General features: G+C 45.4%; 2 protein-coding genes across 3 annotated transcripts in view; both read right to left on the bottom strand.

The window, feature by feature from the left end:
- Positions 1-24: 24 nt before the first annotated feature.
- On the bottom strand, positions 25-17687 carry MRNIP (MRN complex interacting protein). The gene is made up of 8 exons (XM_082650574.1): positions 17604-17687; positions 15496-15555; positions 9478-9566; positions 5219-5294; positions 3802-3956; positions 2407-2494; positions 2031-2132; positions 25-679 (listed from the first exon to the last, which is right to left on the bottom strand). The coding sequence occupies exons 1-8, from the start codon at positions 17667-17669 to the stop codon at positions 194-196; spliced, it is 1122 nt and encodes a 373-aa protein (XP_082506700.1). The 5' UTR covers positions 17670-17687; the 3' UTR covers positions 25-193.
- Positions 17688-21325: 3638 nt separating this feature from the next.
- The window catches only part of TBC1D9B (TBC1 domain family member 9B), a 43921-nt gene continuing 39757 nt past the window's right edge, over positions 21326-25489 (bottom strand). For both annotated transcript variants that reach the window (XM_082650869.1, XM_082650870.1), the window contains 3 exons: positions 24526-24585; positions 23836-23942; positions 21326-22731 (listed from right to left, as the gene is read on the bottom strand). In XM_082650869.1, the coding sequence (XP_082506995.1) occupies positions 22042-22731; positions 23836-23942; positions 24526-24585 (857 nt within the window). In that variant the 3' untranslated portion in view covers positions 21326-22041. The remainder of the gene's footprint in view (positions 22732-23835; positions 23943-24525; positions 24586-25489) is intronic.

Raw genomic sequence — 25489 nt, 5'->3', positions numbered from 1 at the left:
GATGGTGAGATGAGAGATGATCTGTTTGTTTGATAGTCATGTTTATTGTTGGTTCTTGGTAGTTCCCATAAGTCATCCTTAGTCCTACTATTTAAAAGAAACTTGGGGAGCCCTGTTTCCAGTGGCACAGAGATCAAGTGGAGAAGGGCTCACTTAACAAATATGTCTACATTAGTAACACATTAGTTTCAATTCACAGATGGTCATCAAAGTCCTCTCCGGTTTTAAAGAGGTCATATAGTCGCAGGAGTGAAGAAGGCTCCTGCATCCCTTTGACCAAGGCCCCACCCTCTGCCCAAGGGCCTGTGCCCCCTGACTGCTCGGGGGTCTTTCCGCAGAGCCTCTTGGGCCCAGGCGTGGGAGTGTGTGTAGCCTGAGGAAGCTGGAGTGCACCAAGGGTCCTGCAGAGGCCTTCCCTTGGGGTCTGGGTCCTGGGGGTCCCCTGCTCAGTCCGTGCTGCTCGAGCTGGCCTGGGGCCTCTTTGCAGGGGGGTCAGGGGCTCCGTGTCCAAATGTGAGCTGTTTCCAAGTGGCGGAAGAAATTGTTCCCACTTAGGAGACGCGGTCCTGACCTGCTGGGCAGGACACGGTGGTTCCCCCGGAGGAACGACGAGCTCCCTGGTGTCCCAGTCCTCACGACTGCTTCCTTCTTTGACCTTCCCTGTCAGGCCAGTGTGGTCCTGAGGTGGAAACACAAGATGATGGCCATGTTCTCCATTCAGAAGAATGCCCAGCAGGCTCAAGGGACAAGGAGAGGAGGTCCTGTGCCTGTACTAGTCCTTGACTGTACCTCTGGGTGCTGACACTTTCTGCTCTGTGCTGTCTACTATTCGGTAGCCTGGCAGGCTAGGGACATGTCTTGATTTTGAGGTTTAGCAAAGCACAGCAAATAAATGCCCTCTCCGTCACTCCAAATCCTCTGCCAAATTCCATGACCAGGCTTCCCAAAAAAGGAAGATGTTCTCCTATAATCAGGGTATGTCATGGGGACCTTAGCATCAGGTGAGGGAGTGCCTGAGGGGTGCAAGCAGGAAGGGCCCTAGAGACCACCTGGAAAGACCATGTGCTTATTGCCAGGCAGCTGGGAAGGTCTCTCTAGAACGATGTTCAGGGTTTTGAAGCTGTACAAGTGGCTGGCTGCACAGAATACCCCAGGGGACATGACAGTGACAGAGGCCTGGCTTCTCCCTTCTACCTCAGAAAACGAGGATGCATTGAAAATTGGGTTTCACTCCTAGAAAAATGGTACAGATGAACCGGTTTGCAGGGCAGAAACAGAGACACAGATGTAGAGAACAAATGTATAGACACCAAGTGGGGAAAGTGGCGGGGGGTGGGGTGGTGGTGTGATGAATTGGGCGATTGGGATTGACATTTATACACTGATGTGTATAAAATGGATGACTAATAAGAACCTGATGTATAAAAAAATTCTAAAATTCAAAAAAAGAGAAAAAATTGGATTTCACTGCCTACAAAGGAATTTGCAAGCAATGACAGGAGGGACCCTGCATCACCACCCCCAGGCAGTATGGAAGAGGCTCTGTGGGCAGTTGTTAGTGATTCGAGACTGCCAGCTCTGCCACTGATTTGCTGTGACCCCAAATGAACCTTCACCAGTCTTAGTTCCTCACCTTCAAAACAAAACAGGCTTGTGGTAAGAATTAGTGCATAAAAAATGTTTAGCCCTGGGACTGGTACGTCAGTAACTGTCACACTCATTATAATTTAGAGATTCAGGGCCACATCCTTACCTGGGGGTCACATAGCTAGTTAGTAGCAACACCAGAGTTTGATCACTGCCTCTTGGCTTTGGACGGGCACTCTCCACTACTGTCTGAAGCTGGCCAGGACGACCCTGGCCTATGTTGGGGCATGGCAGTGACAAATGCCTGGCAGAGTTCCTCTGCCTGGGTGCCTGTGGCATAAAGCAAAACCTGCATTCTGCGGCCTGGAAGGTCTAGGTTTGAAGCATCAGGAACAAGAGCAGGTCCTAGGTGAAGAGAGTGCCTCAAATGCACAAGAACTCACCTGGATAAATGAAGGTGACAGTTCCTCAGAAACCCAGGGCAGGTCCCAAGCTGAACAGTCTGACAAAGACCCGGTACTCCATGCAGAATGAAGGGAACGGTCCTGATGCAGAAAAGCCCTACTGGTCAACCTTGATTGCCTCCAAGGCATCAAGCTGCCCTTTTGACCCCGAGTTAACATCAGTGACAGGAGGAGCGTGGCAGGGAAACAGTGCAGGCCAGAGAAAGGAGTTGGCTTAAGACACAGAAAACAAGACACCCATGTGGGAAGTTGGGCTTTTACGGGATGTAAGTGTGATACTTTAATTGTCCACAAAACAATTTAAAAATCCTGTGTCTGCTCAATGGCCACTGGGACACTGTCCTCAATCACTGACCTTCAGGGACTTCAAGGTGACCTCACAGTTTCTGGAGTCCTGGATATTAGGGCTGCATGGAGGCTGGACTGTGCTCTGGCTCCATTTCCTGGCAGAGGAAAAGTGCTGTCAAGAATCCAGTCTTTCTTGTAATTACAATGGAAAAGAATCTCTCTCTCTCTCTCTCTCTCTCTCTCTCTCTCTCTCTCTATATATATATATATATATATAAACGGAATCACTTTGCTGTACACCTGAAACTAACACAACATTGTAAATCAACTATATTTCAATAAAAATTAAAAAAAAAAAGAACCCAGTTCTACCATTGCACAGTGACCCTTAGTCTGACTTGGTGGTCACCTGGTCTGACACCTAGCACAGGTAGGGACCTTGCCATCCCTTATAGCTTCCCAACTGGCTGCTCAGCTTCTGTTCCACTGCCAACAATAGGTTGTCTAATGACATCTAAGGCAGTCCATTTCTCTGCTCTATACCTTGTAGTTGCTAGAAAGTTCTTATTCTGAACTGGAATCTACCTCCCAATAGCATCTGCCCTAGAAGAGCCATCCTAATCTAGATGAGGCAGTCTCTCAGAAAACTCACTGAGGGACTTCCCTGGTGGTCCAGTGGTAAAGAATCCGCCTTCCAATGCAGGGGACACGGGAATTAGGACCCCATGTGCCATGGGGCAAGTAGGCCCGCACGCCACAAGTACTGAGCTCACACGCCGCAAACTACAGAGCCCATGCACTCTGGAACCCGCACGCCACAACTACAGAGACCACACACCCTGGAGCCTGCGCGCCACAACTACAGAGAGAAAACCTGCATGCTGCAAATAAAGAAGAGAAAACCCACATGCCACAACTAGAGAGAAGCCTGTGCACCACAATGAAGGGCCCGGGTGCCACAATGAAAGATCCTGCATGCCTCAGTGAAGATCCCGAGTGCTGCAACCAAGACCCGATGCAGCCAAAAATAAATAAATAAATCTTTAAAAAAAAAAAAAAAAAAGAAAGCTCACTGAAATGCAGATTAAGACTGGAGAAGAGACCCATGAAAGTCAGGTCTTTCCTGCTCTTAGCTAAAGGTTCCCAGGCCTGTCGGCTTCTCTGGCCCCACTTCACTTTCTCAACCTTGCCCTTAAGTTCTTCCCTGAGGTCAGTGCAGTCTAAAAGTTCAGAATTAAGTGAGCATCATAAAAGGCACCCCCACTGGAATCCTGCCTAGCCCTCACCTCTGCACTGGCTGCACCTGGTACCTGGCCACGCCAGAGGGCCTGCGGTGATGGCGCCTGCTGGCTCACATCCCTCAGGCTTCCTGCTGACCACAGGAAGCTGCTCGTCAGTACCCCCAACCGTAGGTCAGCAAGGTGGGCATGGGTGAGGGCTGGATTAGCTACTAGCTTGGCACCTTTTTCTAGGCAGGCCTGTACTGAAGGGAGGGTCTGGCTTCTCTCTCTTGGATGAGGGCTGTCTGATGAAACACACTCCTCCTTCTTCCAGCTGTTCTTTGGAGTCCCTTTCCAGATACTTCAGCCAGCGGTTCTTTGAGGGCTGGAGTTTTTCCTACAGGATTGGGAAGTAAGTTTATTCTCAGAGTTGGAAAGCAGACACCTTTACTGAAAATCTCCAGTGCAACTCTGAGGCCTAAGGGCCTCAGGACCCATGTCTACACCGTCACCAGCAAAGGAATTTGATTGGAAGGTAATGGGAGACAGATATCTTGACTGGAGCACACTGGCACACACTTTGGGAAAGCTGCAGGTCACAAGAACTTTACCAAGAACTTTGCAAATGTCCACACTCCCTGGCCCAGTAGTTACAAATGAAGACAAAGGCATAAAGGTGTTCAAAGTATTACAAATAATAGCAAATATTTACAGTAGCAAAAGTTTGCGAACATCCTAAATGCCCAATAAGAAGGGAATAAATATTGCCATATCCACTATATTCTGTAGGTACTTTTTAGAAATGAAAAGAATTGAAAGCTATATAGCAACATAGAAGATATGATGTAAGTGAAAATTCCAGGATGCAAACAAGTGTTTCTTATAGAAGGAATGATGAAAGATTAAGTCTGTAAGTAAAGAAACTGGAAGTATAGACCCAAATATGCAAGAGCTGATGTGTTAGTGTGCTTACGAGCATCTCCCCTATTTACTGATATAATAAAAATATGAAGAGCACCTGGAAAGCGGGCGTTGCCAGTGTGATTCTGTGAGCAGAGGTGGGCCTCTGCCAGGGAGCCTGTCAGTTGTTCCCACTCCCCCCGTCCCTGGCAGGACACAGTGTTCCACGTACCCATGGCATCTTGGATGTACCAATGGCGTCACCTACCCAGTCACTCAAGCTCTTACATGCACTGCCCATCCAAACACTGTTTGAGTACCTACTTTAACCAGGCCCTGGGAATGAACAACTGGATGTGAGCCCTGCTGTGGGGCTCAGTCTGGAGAAAGGGAACATGGAAACCCAGGCACTTTACAACAGCATGCCTTCCCTACCACAAGTGTGCTGAGAGTGCTGTGGGACAAGGGGAGAAGCACAAGGAGGTGAAGTTCAAGCTAAGTTCAGAAGAATTCACCAAGCAGCCAGAAGAAAAAGCTCTTTTCACAGTATTGTAATTATTTTACACTGCTGCCTCCACACATATGAAAGGGACAGGTTTATTCATTTTTGAGTTCCCTGTAGCTTTAAGCCAAGTGCTCATCATTCGGTAACATCAACAAGCGTCTGCTGAAGAAATGAGGAATGAATGAATAAATGGAACCCCCCTCTGTGACAGAGCCGGCTCAGGCATCTGGGCCGAGATGGTGCTGCTGGCTTACCTGCAGGATTGCAGGCACAGCCTGCCGAGGACGTGCATTTTCCTCCTCATCGGCATTTATGGATTCTTCCAGAGACCTTAGGGAAAGATTGTACAGTTGTCTTTTGTAAAATGACCAGGAAGATGAAGGACAATGAAGATGGAAACAGCAAGATGCACGAACTTGATGTTGATATCAAAGCCTGTTTAGGGGAACTTAGAACTTATCTCTGTTGTTTTGATGTGATTTGGTAATCTTCCAGCAGTTCAGCAGGCAGAGGGACCATCTGTTACTTGCAGCAAGAGGAAAAGTGACACAGGGCAGAAGTGGCACTCTTAACCCAGAGGACCAGAGTTTGCATCATGGCTTTGCCAATGACTGGCTGTCACTGACTGTGATTCTGGGTAGATCACTGTATCCCAGTTTCCTTATTTACAAATGGGGATAATATTGCAAGGGTCACTGTGAAGATAAATAAGACAATACGTGTGCATGTGCCCTGCTCAGTGCCTGAACACAGAGACTAATGTCAGCTCAACTCTGATAGCACAGAGTCCCTCCCATTAGCAATGGAGATGTCCCCATTGCATAGGGTCATATGAGTGTCTTTACAGTTGTATTATATCTCAACCACTACAAAAGGCGGCATTTTACTGAGCTTGATGTGTCATAGTGACTTCATCCAGCCTCCCAGGGACAGCAGGGCTCTTTTACCACATAAAGCAGAGTGAGCAGCTGGAACCTTTGCAGCCTCGAGTAGGGCTGGATGGCCAGTGAAAACATTCATAGTGCAAGGACTGAAGGTTAGCGCCAAAGCCACATCCACCCATGTCAGACAGGGTTGTTACATCACACGATCAGATTGGAGCTCTCTCTAGAGAACTACAATGAGAACCCCAACTCTACCAAATGTGGGCACCTCTACTTCAGTTTCTTCCTCTGTAAACAGAAGCCAATTATCCTCACAGGGTGATGAGGAAGATGAAATAAGATCACGCATATGAACTGCCTACTGTGCCACATGGTCAATACTCCAATGTCCAGTTGAGCAGTGTCCTACCAGCTACTAGCCAGAACTCTGCTCACCGTACTATGATTCAGGAACTCAACTCCATCAACTCCAGAACATCTCTAAGCAATATGAAGGTTAATGGTCTGTCTTCTCGCTTCTATGTTACCCCTGAGAAGCTGGGTGTCTACTGTTCTTGTGTAGGGGATCTCTCTTCTCTCCAGCTACTTTTCAACTCTTCCCTTTATCTTCCATGTTCTGCAATTTCATTATGTTGCTGTGTCTAAGAGCAGATTTTTTTTGTCTTTTAAAATTAACTTATTGAGGTATAATTTATAATTAATATACATTAAAATGTAACAATTTAAGTGTACAATTAGATGAGTTTGGTAAATTTTATCTTTGAATCTATTACTCCCATCAAGATATAGAAAAATAATTTACTGAGATATAATTAGCAAGATATAGAAAATTGTCATCACCCCAAGGTTCCCTTATATGCCTTTGTAGGTGATTCCCCCTCCCCAGAATACCACTCATCCCTATAGTATGTGGTCTTTTGTGTCTGATTTCTTTCACTTAGCAATGTTTTTGAGGTTTGCCCATGTTGTTTTTGTTGCTGAGTAGTATTCTATTGTATGGAAATACCACTATTTGTTTATTCACTTGCCTTTTTTTTCATCCTTCATTGAATCTATTTATTTATTTTTGGCTGTGTCGGGTCTCAGTTGTGGCACGTGGGCTTCTCTCTAGTTGTGGTGTGCGTGTTTTCTCTTCTCTAGCTGTGGTGTGCGGGTTCAAGGGCATGTGGGTTCTGTAGTTTGCAGCACACAGGCTCTCTAGTTGAGACGTGTGAGCTCAGTAGTTGTGGTGCACAGGCTCAGCTGTCCCACGGCATGTGGGATCTTAGTTCCCTGACCAGGGATCGAACCCATGTCCCCTGCATAAGGCGGATTCTTTACCACTGGACCACCAGGGAAGTCCCTTCATTTGCCTTCTGATGTTATCTATATATCTAGTCTTTCACCAAAATCACACTATCATCTTGATTGCCATAGTGTTATAGTGAATCTTGAAATCAGGCTGTAGAAGTCCTCCAGTTTTGTTCTTTATCAGCATTGTTTTGGCAATTGCATTTCTATATAAATCTTAGGATCAGTTTGTCAATTTCTTAAAAAAAAAACAAAACTGCTGGAATTTTGATTGGAACCTAATGGCAGACTCTACAGATCAATTTAGGATGAACTGACATCTTAACAATATTGAGTTTTCCAATCCATGAACGTGTCATATTTTTTCATTTAGATCTTCTTTAATTTCTCTCAGCAATGTTTTATCATTTTTACTGAATATTTCTTGCACATTTTTGGGTTATGTTTATCCCTATGTATTTTATTTCATTTTATTATTTTTTTATTTTTTATTTCTTTTGCGGTATGCGGGCCTCTCACTGTTGTGGCCTCTCCCATTGCGGAGCACAGGCTCCGGACGTGCAGGCTCAGCGGCCATGGCTCACGGGCCCAGCCACTCCGCGGCATGTGGGATCTTCTTGGACCAGGGCACGAACCTGTGTCCCCTGCATTGGCAGGTGGACTCTCAACCACTGCGCCACCAGGGAAGCCCCTTTATTTTTTGATGGTATTATAAATGGTATTTGATTTTTAAAATTATTTTCCAACTGTTCACTGCATTTATATAAAAATAAAATTTAGTTTTGTATGTTGACCATGTATCCTTGTGATCTTACTAAATTAACTTATTAGTTCTAGTAGCTTTTGTATAGATAGGCTCATTAGGATTTCCTACATACACAATGTTTTCATCTAGTTTGGGATTTACTGTGTTTCCTTAATCTAAGAATGTAAGCCCTTTGATTCTGGAAAATGTTCTGTTCATTTCCCTGCAAATATTGCCTTTGTCCCCTTCTCTTTATTATCTCCTGCTGGAACTCTTCTCTGTATCCTTCATGTCTCTGAACTTATATTTTCCACCTTTTTGTCTTTCTCTGCTGCACTGTTGATTAATTTCTTCAGATTGGTCTTCCATTTCACTAATTCTCTCTTCAGTTGCACTTGATCTGTTTAATGGTCCACTAAACTTTTAATTTCAATGACTATACTTTTCATTTCTACAAACTTTTTGGTTTTTTTAAAAAACTAGTTATTTTTTAAAGTCTCTTGCTCCTCATATTAGCAACCCCCCTCTTTTAATTTCATTAAATATATTAAACATGAAATATTATGTATTCTGAACTCTTTTTGGGTCTGACTTTTCTGTCATTTCTGCTGTCTTTTGCTCATGGTGACATACTTCCTTAAGTTAAATGATTTTTAACTTTGGGTATATGCTCCTTGGAACTTTATATGTAGGAATTCTTTGATACCTGGGTTGAAGATGTATTGCTCCAAAAAGGAGCTGCATTTACCTCTGTTCCTGGGACAATTTAAAAATAAGTTCTCAGCTTGAGACTTTTCACACAGCATGTGTAAAAGGCTTAAAGGCCATGTGACAGATTCCTTGTGCTTATAAAATCCTGGAGCAGTATTTCCCTTCTTCAGTCAGTGCCAAGGTCAACACAGTCTGGGTCCCTGCTATGGAGGGGGTGCATTTCTAGTTCATTTGAATGCTGAGGGTGTAGTCCTTTGGGGACTCAGCTTTATGTGGTGGTCTCCTATGGACCTTCCCACAGTAAACAGACCCTCGGCTTTGTCTTTGTCTCCTGCTTCCCTCCCAGATGCATGGAAGCTGAAGGGCATCAGGTTTCAATCGCCTCAGCAGCCCAGCTGCTTATTCTCTGGATTTTGGCTTTTGCTTCATTTTTGGCCTCTGATGGTTACTTACCTTCTTGTCATCTCTTCAGTGCACTTAAAATATTGTGGCTGGGGGCTTCCCTGGTGGCGCAGTGGCTGAGAGTCCGCCTGCTGATGCAGGGGACACAGGTTTGTGCCCCGGTCTGGGAGGATCCCACATGCTGCGGAGCGGCTGGGCCCGTGAGCCATGGCCGCTGAGCCTGCGCGTCTGGAGCCTGTGCTCCGCAACGGGAGAGGCCACAAGAGTGAGAGGCCTGCGTACCGCAAAAAAAACAAAAAACAAAAAAACCCAAAAAAAACTGTGGCTGGCATTTTAAATTAATTTCAGTGGGAAGATTGTTCAATATCTAATTGCCATATTGTAAGACATGGAACTCTAAGGGATTTCTCCGTCAGACTTCCACCATCCACTCAAGATAAAAACAGGGCAAGATAACCATGCCTCCCTCAAACTACTATACCTGAGTGACATCTCTGAAATCTGTCCCTGCAGCAGATTTAATTTTTGGACATGGTGTCTACAGTCAGCACCAGAGCCCTCACCGTAAGCCTGAGAAACAAACAAACAAACAAAAATATCAAGTTTAAAAAGTGTTGATAGAATGCTGAGAAATAGATCCATTAGAGCTGCAACCCAGGGAGGATAAAACTGTACTTCGCAAGGCCCAAAGCACCATGCAGGAACCCAAACAATGATTGCTGTTTCTGCAGTGATTTACAAACTAACAGTCTCAGGGACTAATAGTTTCAGTCTATCTGGCTGCCCACCATCACCCTGAACTTTATATATCAAAGCTAAACTCAACCCAAAATCCCACACAAATTGGTTAATGAACATAAGAAATTCAGAAGAGAAGTAATGCAAATTGCCAATAAACATATGAAATGATACACCTCACTCACTCATAATCAAAAGAATATAAAATAGATGAGATACATTTTTTCACTTAGCAGTCACTCATTTGTTCAATAAATATTTATTAAGCACCTATTATGTGCCAGGCCCTGAACTAGGTAAGGACAACACAATACAGGAATGGACAAACACTACTGTCATTACGGAGCTCACACTGTAGTGAGAATAGACAGATAATAAGCACATAAGTCACCTATATGGCCATCAGATGGTGAGAAGTGCTTCTGAGGAAAGTAAGGCAATGAAGCGGGGTGGGGCAGAGTGTGGACACAGTAGACAATTTTATATGTGTGTTCAAGAAGTCAAGGAGTGGATCACTGAGAGGGTGACATCTGAGCACAAAATAGGAAGATAGGCAGAAACAAGCCATGTAGATATATAGGGGAAGAACATTCAGCAGAAGCAATGAAACGGAAAGGAGTGCAAAGACCCTGAGCCTGGCATTTTGGAGGAACGGTGAGGAGGCCAAGTGGCTGGAGCTGAATGGCCTAGGGAGAAGATGGTAGGAGATGAGGTTTGAGAGTGTAGGCCCCATTACAGGCAGAGTCAGCCTTATAGGCATGAGATCTGCTCTGCTGTCTCCATCTTGAAATTCTTAATAATCATTGAACTTGTATTGTGTAAGTAAAGTCTGATGATATAATGAAGCATGTTTGTGAGTCGTGGACACCAAATGTGTCCACTGTTTCTCGTCACTGCTTTTACATACAGCATGCCTGATGACTGAGGAGCACAGAATTGCAGTGAACTCACAAGGTGTGGGAGTTCAGTGAGACTCCAAGTTCAGACGGTGTGTACAAGTCTTTTTTTTTTCCCAAAAAGAGAACATTTATTACTTATTTTTTCCTCATTAGAACTTTCTTTACAGCAACACAAAGTAAAGTACAACAAAAGTACGTGGGGGGCAACCTCAGCCTGAGAGGCCAGGCTTTCCACTGGAATCAGAACTTGCTTCAGTTGCAGAAAGGAGGCAAGGGTATTCGAAAAAACATGAACAACCAAGGAAACGTGTCATATCTTTTCTTACTCCTGTTACCTCCCTGGAATAGCCTATGCTGAAAATAACACAGAAAAAAAAGTGAAAGATAGGGCCATCTTTCCCAGTTCCTTTTCCTCTCAGTATTCCTTACTCATCAGTGAGCTAAAGGTTGAGAGTATGGGTAGAATGTGCGTGTATCAAGCAGTGAAGTAAAAATAGTTAATTTTGTGCAACATCTCCACTGTTCTGGTAGGAATGAAATATGTAGGCATGTATGAGCTACAAAATACAAATTGTGCAATTCTGATGATTCTACGTATACACCAAATGCTCTTATATTATTCTGCATATGTTCCACATATGTACTAAATGCTCTTTGCATTTATAACTGGTGTTGCACAATATAAATGGTGTTGCACAATTTTAAATGTTAGTTTTTCTTGACACAGGAAGATATTAAATAGTAAATTTTAAAACCAGTAAATAAAAGACATAAGGAAAAGTCAGGAGACCATGAAAGAAAGGAAAAGCTTAATATTCTAGTACCTTTAATAGCATTTTTTTTTCCTGCTTTTGAAAAGGGGCCCCCTGCCCCAACCTGGCCCTGTCTGTAGGAGCATGAATGTTGCTCTAACCTGGAAGGTCTGACATGATCTTACATATGTTTCAGTAGGGCCCTGCAGCTGTGGTGCTAAGACTGTATGGCAGAAGCAGGTGACCAGTCAGGAGGTTGCAGCAAATACTGAGGCAACTCAGACCACTGTGGTAGCAAGTGGGCACAGTCTGGGTATATCCTGAAGGTAGGGCTGACAAAATTTGCTGATGGATCAGATGAAGAGTGTAAAAGAAAAAGAGAAGTCATGGATGAGTTCAAGGTTTTTAGCCCAAACAACTAGAAAGAGGGACTTGGCACTTAAGAGTTGGGGATGACTGTGGGAAGAGCAGGTTGGTGAGGGTAAGGTGAGGGCTTCGTTTTGGGATACAGGTTTGGGATGCCTCTTAGATATCCAGGAGAGCGGTTGGTTGGAAGCATACACAAGTTCAGGGGCAGGTCTGGGGTCTGAGATGGACATTTGAGAATTGTCAGATTGTCTCATCTCAGACGACCAAGGGAATGAGTGTAGCTAGACAAGAGGTCCAAAAACTGAGTGCCAGAGCACTCTAAGGTTTAGAAGATGAGGAGATGGGAAAAAACTAGCAAAGAGGATTGAAACCAGCTAGGAAGACAGGAGGAAAACCAGGAGCAGGATGACTAGAAGTCCAAGTGAAGACAATGCTTCAAGGAGGAGGAAGTGACAAACTCTGACAAATGCCACCAATAAGTCAAGTCACTTGAGGACTGAGAACCAACCATTATTTTTAGCAACATAGAGACCACTGCTGACTTTGACATGAGCAATTTTAGCGGACTGGTGGGGAGTGAAATCCCGTCTGGGGAAAGTTCAAGTGAGAATGGGAGGAAAGGAACTGGAGAGGGGAAAGGCAAAGTTTAAAAAGACTGATAACTGACTTATGGTTGCCAAGAGGAAGTGGGCTGGGGGAGGGATGGATTGGGAGTTTGGGATTAGCGATGCAAACTATTATATATAGAATGGATAAACAACAAGGCCCTACTGTATAGCATAGGGAACTACATTCAATATTCTGTGATAAACCATAATGGAAAAAAATATGAAAAAGGATGTGTGTGTGTGTGTGTGTGTGTGTGTATATATACACACACACATATATGTAAATAAAAAACTGAATCACTTTGCTGTGCAACAGAAATTAGCACAACATTGTAACTCAACTATACGTCCACACAATAAATTGAAAAACAAAATTCTAAAATGACTGACAACTTATATCTGGCATAACTGGTAGGGTGCATGCTCTCCTGCATAGCAGAGACTGCTGCCTGAATACTGAAATGCATTCTCCCCTCATCTGGGAGCAGACTAGACTACATTTTCCAGTCTTCCTTGCAGTCAGGTGTGGCCATGAGACTAGGTTCTTCCCAGTGGAATGTAAGCCACTTCCAGATCCTTCCTGGGTAGCTCCTCCCTGATCTTGCTCCTTTGCAGGGCAAGAGGCAGTGGGAGACAAGCCTCAGGGAATAACAGAACCTCAAGATTACAGGTGCCTCGGTCCCCGGATGACCATACCAAGGACAGCTGTCCTGCTGATCTCAATCTCTCCCAGGAGTGTTACAAGAGCAAGAGAAACAACTTCTATTGCGTTAAGCCACCACAATTTTGGTGTCTGTTCATTACTGTGGCCTAGTCAGTCATAAGCCATATACCACTGCACAAGCATGGGGGTGCTGAGAGGAAGGCAAAGCTTCCTCAGGAATTCAGAAATACATGCTGACATCTAAAACAAGCAGAAGTCACTAGCTATGAGCCAGCCCCTGCCTTCTGAGACCCAATCTCAAGGTAGGCCTCAGCAGCTACACTTACTGACAGATGACCAAATTGTCCCCACTCCCACCCATCCCAACTGACTGGACCAGTGATGGACATCTGAATCAACAGGTCAACCAGATTGTTTCTCCCAGGAGTTTATAATTGGGACTCAGCTATTCCAGTTGGTTTGAAATGAGATTCTGTGGTCTGTGAGTGGAGTATGTTACTTTGAACTGGGAACAGAGAGGAAGGGAAGGAGAGGAGATAGGGAGAGAGGGAGGAAGGTATAGGGAGAAACTGGGTGAAGGGAGGAGAAGGGAGGGAAAAGATGATGCTTGTGTTGTTGGCAGCTTTTCAGTTCTTGGGGTTGGTTCTTCAAGGGGTCAAGAATGAAGCTTCTTCCTTGGATCCCCCCAAGATACCCCATTACCTTGCCAGTACATTTTAAATTTTGCTGAAGTGTTTTTTTCCTATTATTTGCAACTAAAAGAACCTTGGTCAAAAGAATTCCTCTGATTTAACTTCTAGGAATTCGTCCTAAGGAAATAATTGGTCAAGTGAAGAAAGAGGTATTTGTAAGAAGCTTCACTGCAGAGTTGTTCATAACAATGAAAACTAAAATCAACCTAAATGCCCATCAGTGTGGGGTTTGTCACTTAACTCATTCAACAAACATTACTTGAGCAAGCACTGACTATGTGACAGGCACTGTGCTAGGTGCCAAGAGTACATCAGCAAAACATACAAAAAAGGGTATATAAGTGTCCATCAACAGATGAGTGGATAAAGAAGATATGGGGTGTATGTATGTGTGTGTGTGTATACACACACACACACACACACACATATATATATAATGGAATATTAGTCATAAAAAAGAATGAAATAATTGCCATTTGCAACAAGGATGGACCCAGAGTGTATCGTATTAAGTGAAGCAAGTCAGACAAAGACAAATATTATATGATATCACTTATATGTGGAATCTAAAAAAATAATACAAGTGAATTTATTTACAAAACAGAAAGAAACACACAGACATAGAAAATAAACTTATGGTTACCAAAAGGGGAAGAGGGAGAGAGGAATAAATTAGGAGTATGGGATTAACAGATACACACTATATAAAATAGATTAACAACAAGGATTTACTGTATAGCACAGGGAACTACATTCAATTTCTTATAATAAACTATAATGGAAAATAAGAAAAAAAATATGTATAACTGAATCACTTTGCTATACACCTGATACTAACATAATATTGTAAATCAACTATACTTCAATTTTTTTAAAAAGGGTATATAAGTAAAATAGGCAAACCCTCTCTTCCCATAGAATTTACAGTCTCAGATGGACAATACTCACATAAACATACTTGCCTATATTTCTGATCAGGGTAATGAGATTAACTAGGGGAAGCCCCAACAATGAGCACAAAGGCCCTAAGAGGGAAGCAGATTTGGATTGTTTCAAGGTCAGAAGGAAAAGCCCCTATGGCTGAAGGAGGAGAATGATGAGATGAGGCTGGAGAGGTGGCATCAAGGGCTGGAGCAGGTGAACAAGGGGCTCAATGAGGACCCTGTGATATTAGAGATCAAGTGGGTCGGTAGGTATGGACTTGAAAAGAACTGTGATGCTGGGTGAAAAAACTGGGCTAATAAGAGCATTTACAACATGCTCCCCTCAGTCCACATGCTCTTTCATCTCCTGACTACCTTCACAACCTGCCTGCCCCCTCTCACACCCCTGCATCTACCAACAGCTGTCTGCCCATCCCCAGTTAGGTCTGATTACTCAGTTATCTTCTTACAGACCCCTGTACTTTCCTCTCATTTTGCTCAGTCTAGTTTTAAATTACATGTGTGTGTTTTAGTTTCTCATCCTGTTCCACAACAGCAGATCGGTGAAGGCAATTAACAACATGGTCTTACCTTCCATTGTGTCCCATGCCTGCATACAGAAGTTACTCAGTAAATACTTACTGACTGAATAAAAAAAGGAAGGTAACTTTCCAGGCACTGCTCCATTCATTTCGCTTCCTGAAGGAAGATGATCTTAGGGAGCAGGAGCGCTATATCCAATGAACTTGAGCCAATAATGGAACACTGGGTTCCATGAGAAATATGTTTCTGCAGGGCTGGGTCCCACCTGCTTCCTGGTATGGGTATTAGACACTTTGCTGCTTGGGACTCACCCGCAAAAATGACTGCTTCTCTCCACAAGCTTTGCATGTCCATTTGAGACTCTTTTTCACCTACAATGAAATTTCAGAATTATAGCTAAAGTAATTATTTGAAACAGGTGGAACTAGATCAGAAATAATAAAGAGATCAGTGGAAAAGAATAAAGAGTCCAGAAACAAACCAACACATGTATGAAAATTTAGTATATTATAAAGGTGAAAAAAGAAGAGACTATTTAATAAGCGCTTCTGGAAAACTGGCTATCCATATGAAACGAAATCAAATTAGATCTCTACTATATGTGATTCTCAAAAAAAATTCCATGACATTTCAATTCTTGATAAATCTGACTAGATGGATTCTCTCTTAACATAATAAAATGCCTTACATCTAGCTCTAAAGCTGCAGAATCACCACCAGCATTCCCATGAAAGTCAAGAACAAGTCAAGGATCTGCACTATTATTTACCATTTTTTTCTGGATGTACTAACTGATGGAATTGGAAAAGAGAACATAGCAAGAGGTATGAAAATGGAAAGAAAAAAAAAACTATCCTTATTTATGGATGATATGATTTATTTCTTTAAAACTCAAGATAACTAAATGAAAAACTGCTAAAACCAGTAAGACAATCTAATATAGGGGCTAGGCAGAAAATTAATATATCTTCAAAAATTAATATAGCTTATAAGCAAACATCTACTTAGAAGAGATAATTAAAGAAATAAATCCATTTGTAAAGGCAACAAAGAAAATGTTATCAAGGGGCACCAAAACTGTTTTAAGAGATGGAATGAAATGCCATGCGTAACATCACAAAGATGTCTCGGTTGATTCATAAAAATTAACATGAGTAATATGATCCTAATACAAAAACCATCAGGGCTTTTGGGGAAGTACCTAAAAGGATTCTAAGGAGGACAAGCAGCATCTACTACAAATTTAAGTGGGTATATCCTAAGATTCTACTTCTCAGCATCTACCTTCAAACACCATAAAAATACTGTGTCTCTTCTACAGGTACATATGCAAGTAAGAAATGCATTAAAAAAATAATAAAAGCTCTGGAAGGACACACAGTAACTGGCTAGCTCTGGGGAATGAAGATACAGAATTCAGAAGCTGTTGAAATTAAATGAGATGTGTGAAACTGCCTGATACACAGCCGACTTGGAATTAAACTGTTAACCCTCTTTTCCCACTTGGCTTCAAATCACTTTTCAGAGTTGAAAATGACCATGAGAACACGAACTACATTATATATATAATAATTTAAAAGTGGAAATGATTCCCATTTATTCTCAACTCCTAGAACCAAAAAAATGAAGTAAGTAAAAAGTTTCTAAGCCCTAAAATGACCCTTACAAAGTCACAGCGAACTTACAGGTGCATACCCAGCCTCTTACTGGCTTTTAAACGTACATTTTGTATGCAATTTGATGCTACCCTTCTTCAGGGCACAGCAGATTAGCACGGGACTACCAGAAGCGGATACAATGACAACCTTGACGGCATCAAGCAGGGAGACAGAACGTGATTCAGGAAAGAACAGGTTAAGTGACATACCCTATTTTACGTTTTGAGTCAGGGAAGCATTACGTTTTAGAAACTTCGATTATCCTGTTTAAAGGCGCGAGATTATTTACACTCTGAATAGGCGTCGAGGCCCTCACTACGGGCAGAGCCAAAGAGTGCCAGCAGGGGTGCCCAGTCGTGCCTCAGTTTTTAAAACTATCATTCCCCTTGCACTTAAATGAAGAAGGAGCCATTTTGGGGGCTAGGCTCTGCATAAAGGAGGCTATCCTCTACCCTCAACCTGGTGTGCCCGACCACCGGCCAGATAGAATTCACGAGGCCGCCTCGGCAGAAACCATTGGCTGGTTTCTGCGAATCTTACAACCACCAAGCAAAAAACGAAAAAAGCCCAGAACAACGTTATCGAGAAGCGACATCAATAAAACCTAGTTCTCAGGACAGACATCGTCATTTGTCCGGGACCCAGACACACCCCGCAACCGCACGAGACGGCGCCCAGCCTGGGGGAGGCGGTCTGGCCCCCCAGCGACCCCACCTCGTCCTGCCCGCCATCCCCGTGCTCTGAGGAGGAGGAGGCCCCACCTGGTGCGCCTGGAAGAGGCGGCAGCAGGAGCACCGCAACACCCGAACCTGCTGCGGAGACGCCATTGCGACGGCTGTCGCCGCCGCGCGTGCGCCGCGTTACCCTGTCCGCCCTGGCTCCGCCCACTTCAGGCGCTCGGGACCCTCTGGCCTCAGGCACCGCCCCTGGAGAGCGTGCGCCCTGCACTCCCGCCCACTCGAGCTTCGCCCCTAAAGCGCACTTGGGCCATCGGAAAGCTCAGCGTTAGTCGGCTGTCAGCTGGGACCCCGGGCGACCTCAGGACTCGGGCCGTATCACTGCTGCCGAGTCGGGCGTTGTTTGGGCTTTGCGTCCGTCAGGTCACTGGTTGTCTGTCTCAGCCCGAAGCAGTTCCCGCCTCTATCTAAACCAGCGTTTCTGCCTGCGCTCCCTGGGAAGATTGAAGTTGCAAGGGCTGGGTCTCCAGCCACCGCTGGGGGTCCGGCCTTTGCTGGCACAGTTTCTTCTGCTTCTTCAAGTCGGGGAGAGGGAGCCGGAGGGCGCCTCCCTGCTCGGGCCCACTCCCTGGGGTCCACGGTAGGCATTTTCAGGACCTCTGGTCAGAGATGGTTAGTTAACGTTTGAGCCGGAGCACCGAGAATCCTGGGAAAATAGGCAGTTCACCAACCCTACGCTTCTCAGAGAGGGAAACGGAGACGCCTGGCGGTTGAAAATGAAATCAGTCCTTACTGCAGTCCCGAGGAAGACCCACTCTAAAAGGTGGAGCCCAAGTCCCAGTCTGGGCATAGAGGAAAAATATTGCACCCCTCATGTCCCAACCTCACCTTAACGCCAGCCCGCCAAGACATTCCCACGTGCCTGACAACATAAATAATCTTGTTAAAAGAAAATTTAAAACGCCCAATCCTGACAAGGATGCTGACAGAACGGTAAAAGGAAAAAACAATCTGGCAGTTATCGCTATCTTAATAATCTGAATCACGCAGATTTATTGTTTATGCAGTAGTGTTAACTGAAGTATAACAGGAAAAAATGGAAATAAGTATTCTAAAGAATGGACCATTATGCAGGTCCATTACAAAGAGTTTGGAGTGAAAATGCTGGCATGTGTATTGTTGGGAAGCAAGGAGGTTACAAAGTGTACATGATATCAGTTAGGTAAAACCAGGCATTATTTATTTCCAGATGTGCACGGGCAAGGGTTATAAATGGTTTAAAATTTTTAATATTTTCCAAATTTTGCACAATAGCATATATTAGAAAAAACCAAATTAATTTAAAAAATTATGTTTGAGACTGAATATGCAGAGAGTGACCAGACTCCCTCATCACCCCCCAAACCACAACTTCTGCAGCAGTCCGGACTTGGGCAATGACTGCCAGTTGCCCTCCTTTTTGCACCTCCCCACTTCATCTCAGGACCAACCAAGAGAATGCCAATTATGCTCCCCAAACCAATTACAGAAAACATCCTGCTTCAGGTTAGCCAGCCTGTTTCCCCACTAGCAGCCTCTAATCAGAGCACACCTGAAGCCTTCCCTTGCTTTCACCATAAGGCCTTCCCACTCTTCTGACTACATTTTAGTCTCTGCCAAACGCAAGTAACGGTGGCTGACTTCTTTTCTATAGCAAGCTCTGGATAAATGGTCCCTGTTCTCATTTGGGTGGTTTTTGTTTATCTCTACGTGTCTCATTGTGGCTGAGCTTCTGGCAACTACAAAGAATGTTTTGTGGTTAATGAAAAGAGAAGAATAAAAATTTCACACGTGGTATGAGTTCAACTTTGAAAAAGACAAATATAGGGGAAAAACACCAAAATAATTAGTAGTCTTAAATACAAGGAAAAATTGTTTTTCTACTTTTCTGTTTTTTCCTCCTTTCTGTAATCCTTTAAAAATTCATATACGTATTTTTTTTCTTGGAAATTATAAGAATGACTTGAATGGTTTGGTACAACATATCACTTGGTAAGGAGTTTTAAAATATACAATTATGTTTACTTACAGAACACAAATATATTTAAAACTTTATTATCCATTTATTATTTAGTGTTACTGCTCTTGTTAAACATTTTATCATGCGAGGTTAAATAATTAATGGATGAAAGTACTATTTTATTGTACATTTTTGTACCTTCTTTTATCACGTAAAAAGGATAGTGTCCTCTTTTATGTTGTTTACTTTCTTTGGTATATTCTCAAATTTATACTTCTACATGGCATATAAAACATTTATTTAAATTCCAGGACTTCCCTGGTGGTGGTCCAGTGGTTAAGAATCTGCCTTCCAATGCAGGGGACAAGGGTTTGATCCCTGGTCGGGGAACTAAGATCGCACATGCCACAGGGCAACTAAGTCTGCATGCTGCAATTACTGAGCCCGTGCGCCGCGACGAACAGCCCGCGCTCTGTAACGAAAGATCCCGCATGTCCCAAAGAAGATCCCACGTGCCACAACTAAGACCCGATGCAGCCAAATAAATATTTTAAAATTCCAAGTCATTTAAATCTAATTGATTACAATCAATTTGACTCTGCCAATTTTGTGTAATTCTTACGTGTATCTTTACTTAATTTTATTATGACCAAGAACATAGTCTTTTTTTCCGGCTGCATCAGGTCTTAGTTGTGGAGCACAGGATCTTCGTTGAGGTATGCGGGATCTCTCGTTGCGGTGCGTTGGCATCTCTCTAGTATGGCCTGCGGGTTTTCTCTTCTCTTGTTGTGGCCTGCAGGCTCCAGGATGCGCGGGCTTCAGAGCACGTGGGCTCTGTAGTTTGCAGCACACAGGCTCTCTAGTTGAGGTATGCAAGCTCAGTAGTTGTGGTGGCAGGCTTAGTCGCCCCGCAGCATGTGGGATCTTAGCTCCCTGACTGGGGATCAAACCCACATCTCTTGCATTGTAAGGCGGATTCTTTACCACTGGACCACCAGGGAAGTCCCAAGAATGTAGGCTTTCTAGCAATAAATTCTTTGAAATTAATTTATGACAAAGCATGTAGTCAGTTTGTGTAAATACTAGAAAGGAAATTACTTTTTGTTGTTGTTGTCATTAAGAAAGAAAACAGCTGTTCCGTTTCCTTGATGTTGTTTTGCTGCATTTATCGAGAAGTGACTCAGCAGTTGTAAAGGTAAAATCACGGAGATTATTTTAAAACCATCCATAAAATCTGAAGAGATAGAAAATAGATTGGTGGTTCCCTGGAGCTGGGGGAGGGTACACAGATTGGCAGCACATGGGCAGGAGGGATCTTTCTGGGGTGATGGAAATACTCTAAAGCTCAATTGTGGTGATGTCTGCACAACTCTAAGTTTACTAAAAAATCATTGAATAATAACTTAAAACAAGTGAATTTTATGGTATGTAAGTTTTGCCTCAATAAAGCTATTAAGTTTAAAACCAAACAACAGCCACAGAGATGTTATCTTTTAGTACAAATAAGAGTGGTCCTGTGTTGGGGGCAAACGCTGGACATGATGATCAGCTCCTGCTGCAAAGCTAAGGGGTCCTCATGGCTCAGCCTGTTGCCCGCGTCCCCACAGTCTGCTTTCTGAACCCAAAGGCTTGCTGCAGCCCAGGCCTGAGCACACATGTCCTGCATCTGGACCCAGGCTGTTTATACCTGCGGAGCAGGTTTCCTCTGCTGGTGCAGGTCTTCACAGGCCCTGCCCAGCCTGCATCAGCAGCTTCCATGTCCCCATCCTCCCTAGGGGTCTTGAACCCCCACCTCCTGTGAGAGACTAAGTGTTGGGAACCTCTGGAATATGGCCTGGGCCCCATACCTGCCTGGGGAGAAGCCAGGAGGCCAAAGCAGTGGTTGAGGGTCACATTAATTCTCTATACACAGTGTAGTTTTTAGTTCTTTCAGGGATTTATTAAGGCATTGAGCATAGTGTGATTTTTAGCCAACTGAAATGAATACAAGGAAATATATCAGGACCTGAGGGATATGCTTTTAAGGTTAATGGTGAGGATGACGAGCTGAAAGAGAATTGAGAGTAACGCCTGTGCAGGCGGCACCCACCCTGGTGCAGCAGATGCTTTCTGCCCATGTCCCCCAGCCAGAAGCTCAGGCTCAGGGGCTTCTGGAGAGCATCTCGAAGTTCTCACCACTTTGGTGCCCAATAGGCACTCGACCCCCCTACCTGGCGCCAAGTGGCAGGAAAGCCCCCGGAGCATGCAGCTGCAGAAGAGGAGGTGGAGGACAGGGTGTGGCCTGGCCACAGTGCAGGGCAAGCAAGGGCACATCAGAGAGCCCCTGACACTGCAGGGGCCAGGAGGTCCAAGGCAGAACGAGGGGGTGGGGAGCCCCTGCCTAGGTCCCAACTGCGACTGTTCAGCCTTCTTTCCATTTACAACTCACTGCTTCTGGGGAGAACTGGAGGGGTGTGTCCTTCAAGAGAAAACAGAACGGGAGGGAGGGAGGAGAGAGAGGCCAGCCCCCAGGCCTTGGAGCCCTCAGCCCAAAACTGCAGACTGCTCATGGTCACTGGAGGTGCTAAACTGTCTCTCCACCTTCCTCTGGTCCTTGATCTTGAGTCCAATGTCTACCCTCTTCTCAAAGAAGTTCACCAGCACGGACTCCGTCAGGATGGAGGCCAGGATCTGCTCGAAGGAGATGCACCAGTCTGTATCAACGGCACCCCCACTGTGAGTGGTGGCCACGGGGCTGTGGGCCTCCCCACCCACCAGCACTGTGTCATCAGCCAGGTCCTCACACTGCAGGGAGCCCGTGCTGACCACTGAGTACGAGGACATGGACATGTCATCTTTGGTTTCATCGTCAGACAGAGGCTGGGGGGGGGAGCCCCGCCCCTCGCCGCCGCCCCCTTCGCCCACCACCTGGCTCTCCTGCGGTGCTTTCCCAAGGTGGGTGTCTCCACCCGCTTTGGCCTGGGGGTCCCCTGCAGCTGGCGGCTGAAGCTCCTGGGCCACGTCTTGAGGGGGGTGTGGGGCTGGCGGCTCGCCCTCCTCAGGGGCACTGTCCCTGGACTCTCCTCTGCCCGACCATGCAGAGAACCTCCTCCCCACTTCCCCAATGCGGAGCAGCAGGCTGGCCACCGTGGCGATAGCGTGGTACAAGTCCTGCTCCATGGGGTCTTCGCTGAACATGTTGTAAAGCGTCTTGCACAGCTCTATGAACTGCTCCTTTTAAGGGGAAAAACAGAAAAAGGGCAGGGAGATGGTAAAGAATGGGTCAGATTGCCCTCAGATCATCCAGACTCACAGTGCTGGCCATTATGATTGGTGTGAGGGTGTTGTCCCATTAGTTGTCTCCGTACACCTGTGTCTTGATATGTCCATTTCACAGATTAGGACACTGAGGTGCAGAGAGGGAAAGGGCTTTCTTTTCCAGCTGCCATTCTTTCAGCACATATAGGAACATTTGGAGTCTCTCCCTGTCTCTATGTCCATTCTGTTAGCAGAGACAGACCTATTTCTATCATACCTTTCTAAACCCAGTGACTACAAGTACTTCTTCACTGTGTTTTAGAATCACATTGAGTTTTTTATATCTTTAATCAGAAGCGCCTCCAACTCTCCTTTATGAAGCTCTTTAGAGAGTGATGACAAGGTAAGGTAACTTGGGTTGGTTGAGAAGGGTGAAGAGGTCAGGTTCCAGGTCCTGAAACCATATTTAGGCTTCCTGGCCTGAGAATGGGATGAAACCTCCCTCCACGGGCACCCCATTCTTCAGGCTGTGGATGAGAGAGCACCCAGATTGCAAGGTTCCCCTTCGGGCACAGCAGACCGTGGTCAGGCTGCAGCTCAACAGCTGCCTTTGGTTAGATGTCTGTGGTCCTGGCTGTAAGACCCTTGGCAAGATGCCACGGTCCTGACGCAGAGACCAGCAAACAAACATTGGGTGGTGGGTTGAGTGGGCCTGTGTGTGCACAGCTCCGAGCGGGGCATGGGAGGGAGCAGAAGTGCTGTGATGTTGTCTCATAAATGGTGGTGTAAGTCTCTGCCTTTTGAGGCTCACCTTCCCCAGTGCTCCTCTGGTTCACGGATACCAATTAAACCAAAGCAAGTCATCACCAGCAGAGTGTTCTGGACAAGGCCCTGAAGCAACTGACCCCTTGTCCTACTAGAATAGTCCCTGACTGCTGCCTGACTAGAGGTTCTAAAGGTAGGCAGGAGAATCCCTACATTCCAGGGGGTGCTGGGACGGTGGTGAGGTGCCGGGTGGGAGGGCTCAGCCTTGGTCAGAATTTTCCAGAAACATCTGTTGCGTGTTCTGACTGGGCCTACCTGGTTCATCTTGGGAAGATCCTTAATCGTCTCCTTCTGAACCTCTTTCTCCTTGGCCCACATTCGAAGGTAGTGCCGATAGTCAGGAGGGCTGGCTCCCTTCTCCTCTGCGAGTTGGGAGAAAAAAATTAATCTCCATCTGTCAAATGAGAGAAAGAGGGCTGGGGGCTGGTAGCAGGGGGTAAGTGGGTTTAAGTATTGTCTGGCATGGAGTTACCTGGGCCCTATTACAAAACACCCCGGCATTTGGGGAGGTGGTGATGGAAAAAATACCCTAGAACACTCATGGGTCTCCCAAGTTATGCTGAAGTAGGTCTGAGCTAAGCTGATGAGGATAGCCCCAATCTGTCTTCCCCAAGATGGTGACAGAACCATGTGGAGGCTGAAGAGAGGGTGGCATGAGAAGGAGAGGCCAGCTGGGCACCTAGAGGAGTCCTGGCAGGAAGCAGGCACCGCAAGAGGGAGGCGGTGATGGCTGGGGGTGTTCACAGCTACAGGAGATTCAGGCCTGGGGCTGATGACAGCTGCACAGCTGATGGGCTGGGCATTCACCTCAAGGAGAGCTGTGGTGTCAGGCATGCATCTGCCATCTCCCCAGGGTACGGGGCTCTTCTGCAGTGACAGGGCAACCAGACCCCACCCACCCTGAGACCTCTACCAGCATCAGCAGATGTTGGCCTATATATACACCTCTTCTTTTTTCTTGGATGTCATTTCCAGCTCCCTCTTGCTCTTCCTGCTGTAGTGCTTCTGGACAATGGGATGAATAAAAAGAACAAGAACATTCTTCTGTTATGACTCCAAACCACTAAGGTCCTTGAGTGGTCGGTCTAGTCTGTGCTCTCCTGCGGAAGCGGACCTGGCCCTGGATGCTGCTTCTTCTCTGCCTTCTCTGAGAAGGGCTGTCTCACTCCACCCGAACCACAGAGCCACTGAACCCTCACATCCTCTTTTCAAAAGAATACAAGTCATACCACAGTTCTTAAGTGAAAGATGGCGCACGTTATGGGCAAGAAGTCTGAGACCAATGATTTCTATAGTTTCTGCTGATAAAGGTCAAACTCAGGGGAGTCCTAATTACCAATTCAACCTGCAACTGCCACACTAGCTGATGAGGAATTTTATGTACGTGAATCCTGTACTCAGCACTGTATTTCTTAAAGTGACATGTTTGCTGGAGTCTGCATACACCGTGCTCCTTATGGTGACCATAAACTTGGGGTGAGCAGGCTGCCCAGCTTTTGCAGACCTGTTCCCTGAGAGAATGTGGCCGGTAGGGGGACCTCAGGTGGAACGGCAGCGTCCCAGTTCTGAATGGCCCTTGGCAGCTATGTGGTGGCAGGGAAGGGCGCAGCGCTCCAGGCTCAGGCTTCTCACCAGGGAACGGACTGCTGCCTGGAGGCTATGTGAGGTCTGAGGACAGGGATCTGTACCCCGAGTCCCTGGCATCTCCTGCAAGTGCCTGGGACAAGCCTAAAGCATCCTTGATTTGCTCGAGTATAACAGAAGATACATCTGTTTCTTTAGTTTGTATACTTGAAATTAAGGTCGGTGTTTTGGTTGGTTTTCTAGGTGTATTACATACCACCAGCTTGATTGCCAAATCCCAGGCCCAGAATGCCCCATCACCCTGTACCCAGTACTCCCAACAGGT

Source organism: Grampus griseus (assembly GCF_964374135.1).
Source record: "Grampus griseus genome assembly, chromosome: 3".
Classification (NCBI taxonomy): Eukaryota; Metazoa; Chordata; class Mammalia; order Artiodactyla; family Delphinidae; genus Grampus; species Grampus griseus.
This window is presented reverse-complemented; position numbering and strand designations above follow the sequence as displayed.

Bases quoted from the DNA above. Each gene is read 5' to 3' on its own strand.
- MRNIP (XM_082650574.1), bottom strand. From the start codon at position 17,669: ATGGCGTCTCCGCAGCAGGTTCGGGTGTTGCGGTGCTCCTGCTGCCGC. The intron at 5,295-9,477 runs GTATAGTAGTTT...TCTTTCCCTAAG, and splicing joins ATTTCAGAGATGTCACTCAG to GTCTCTGGAAGAATCCATAA. The intron at 680-2,030 runs GTGAGTTCTTGT...TTTCCACCTCAG, and splicing joins TGTCACCTTCATTTATCCAG to GACCACACTGGCCTGACAGG.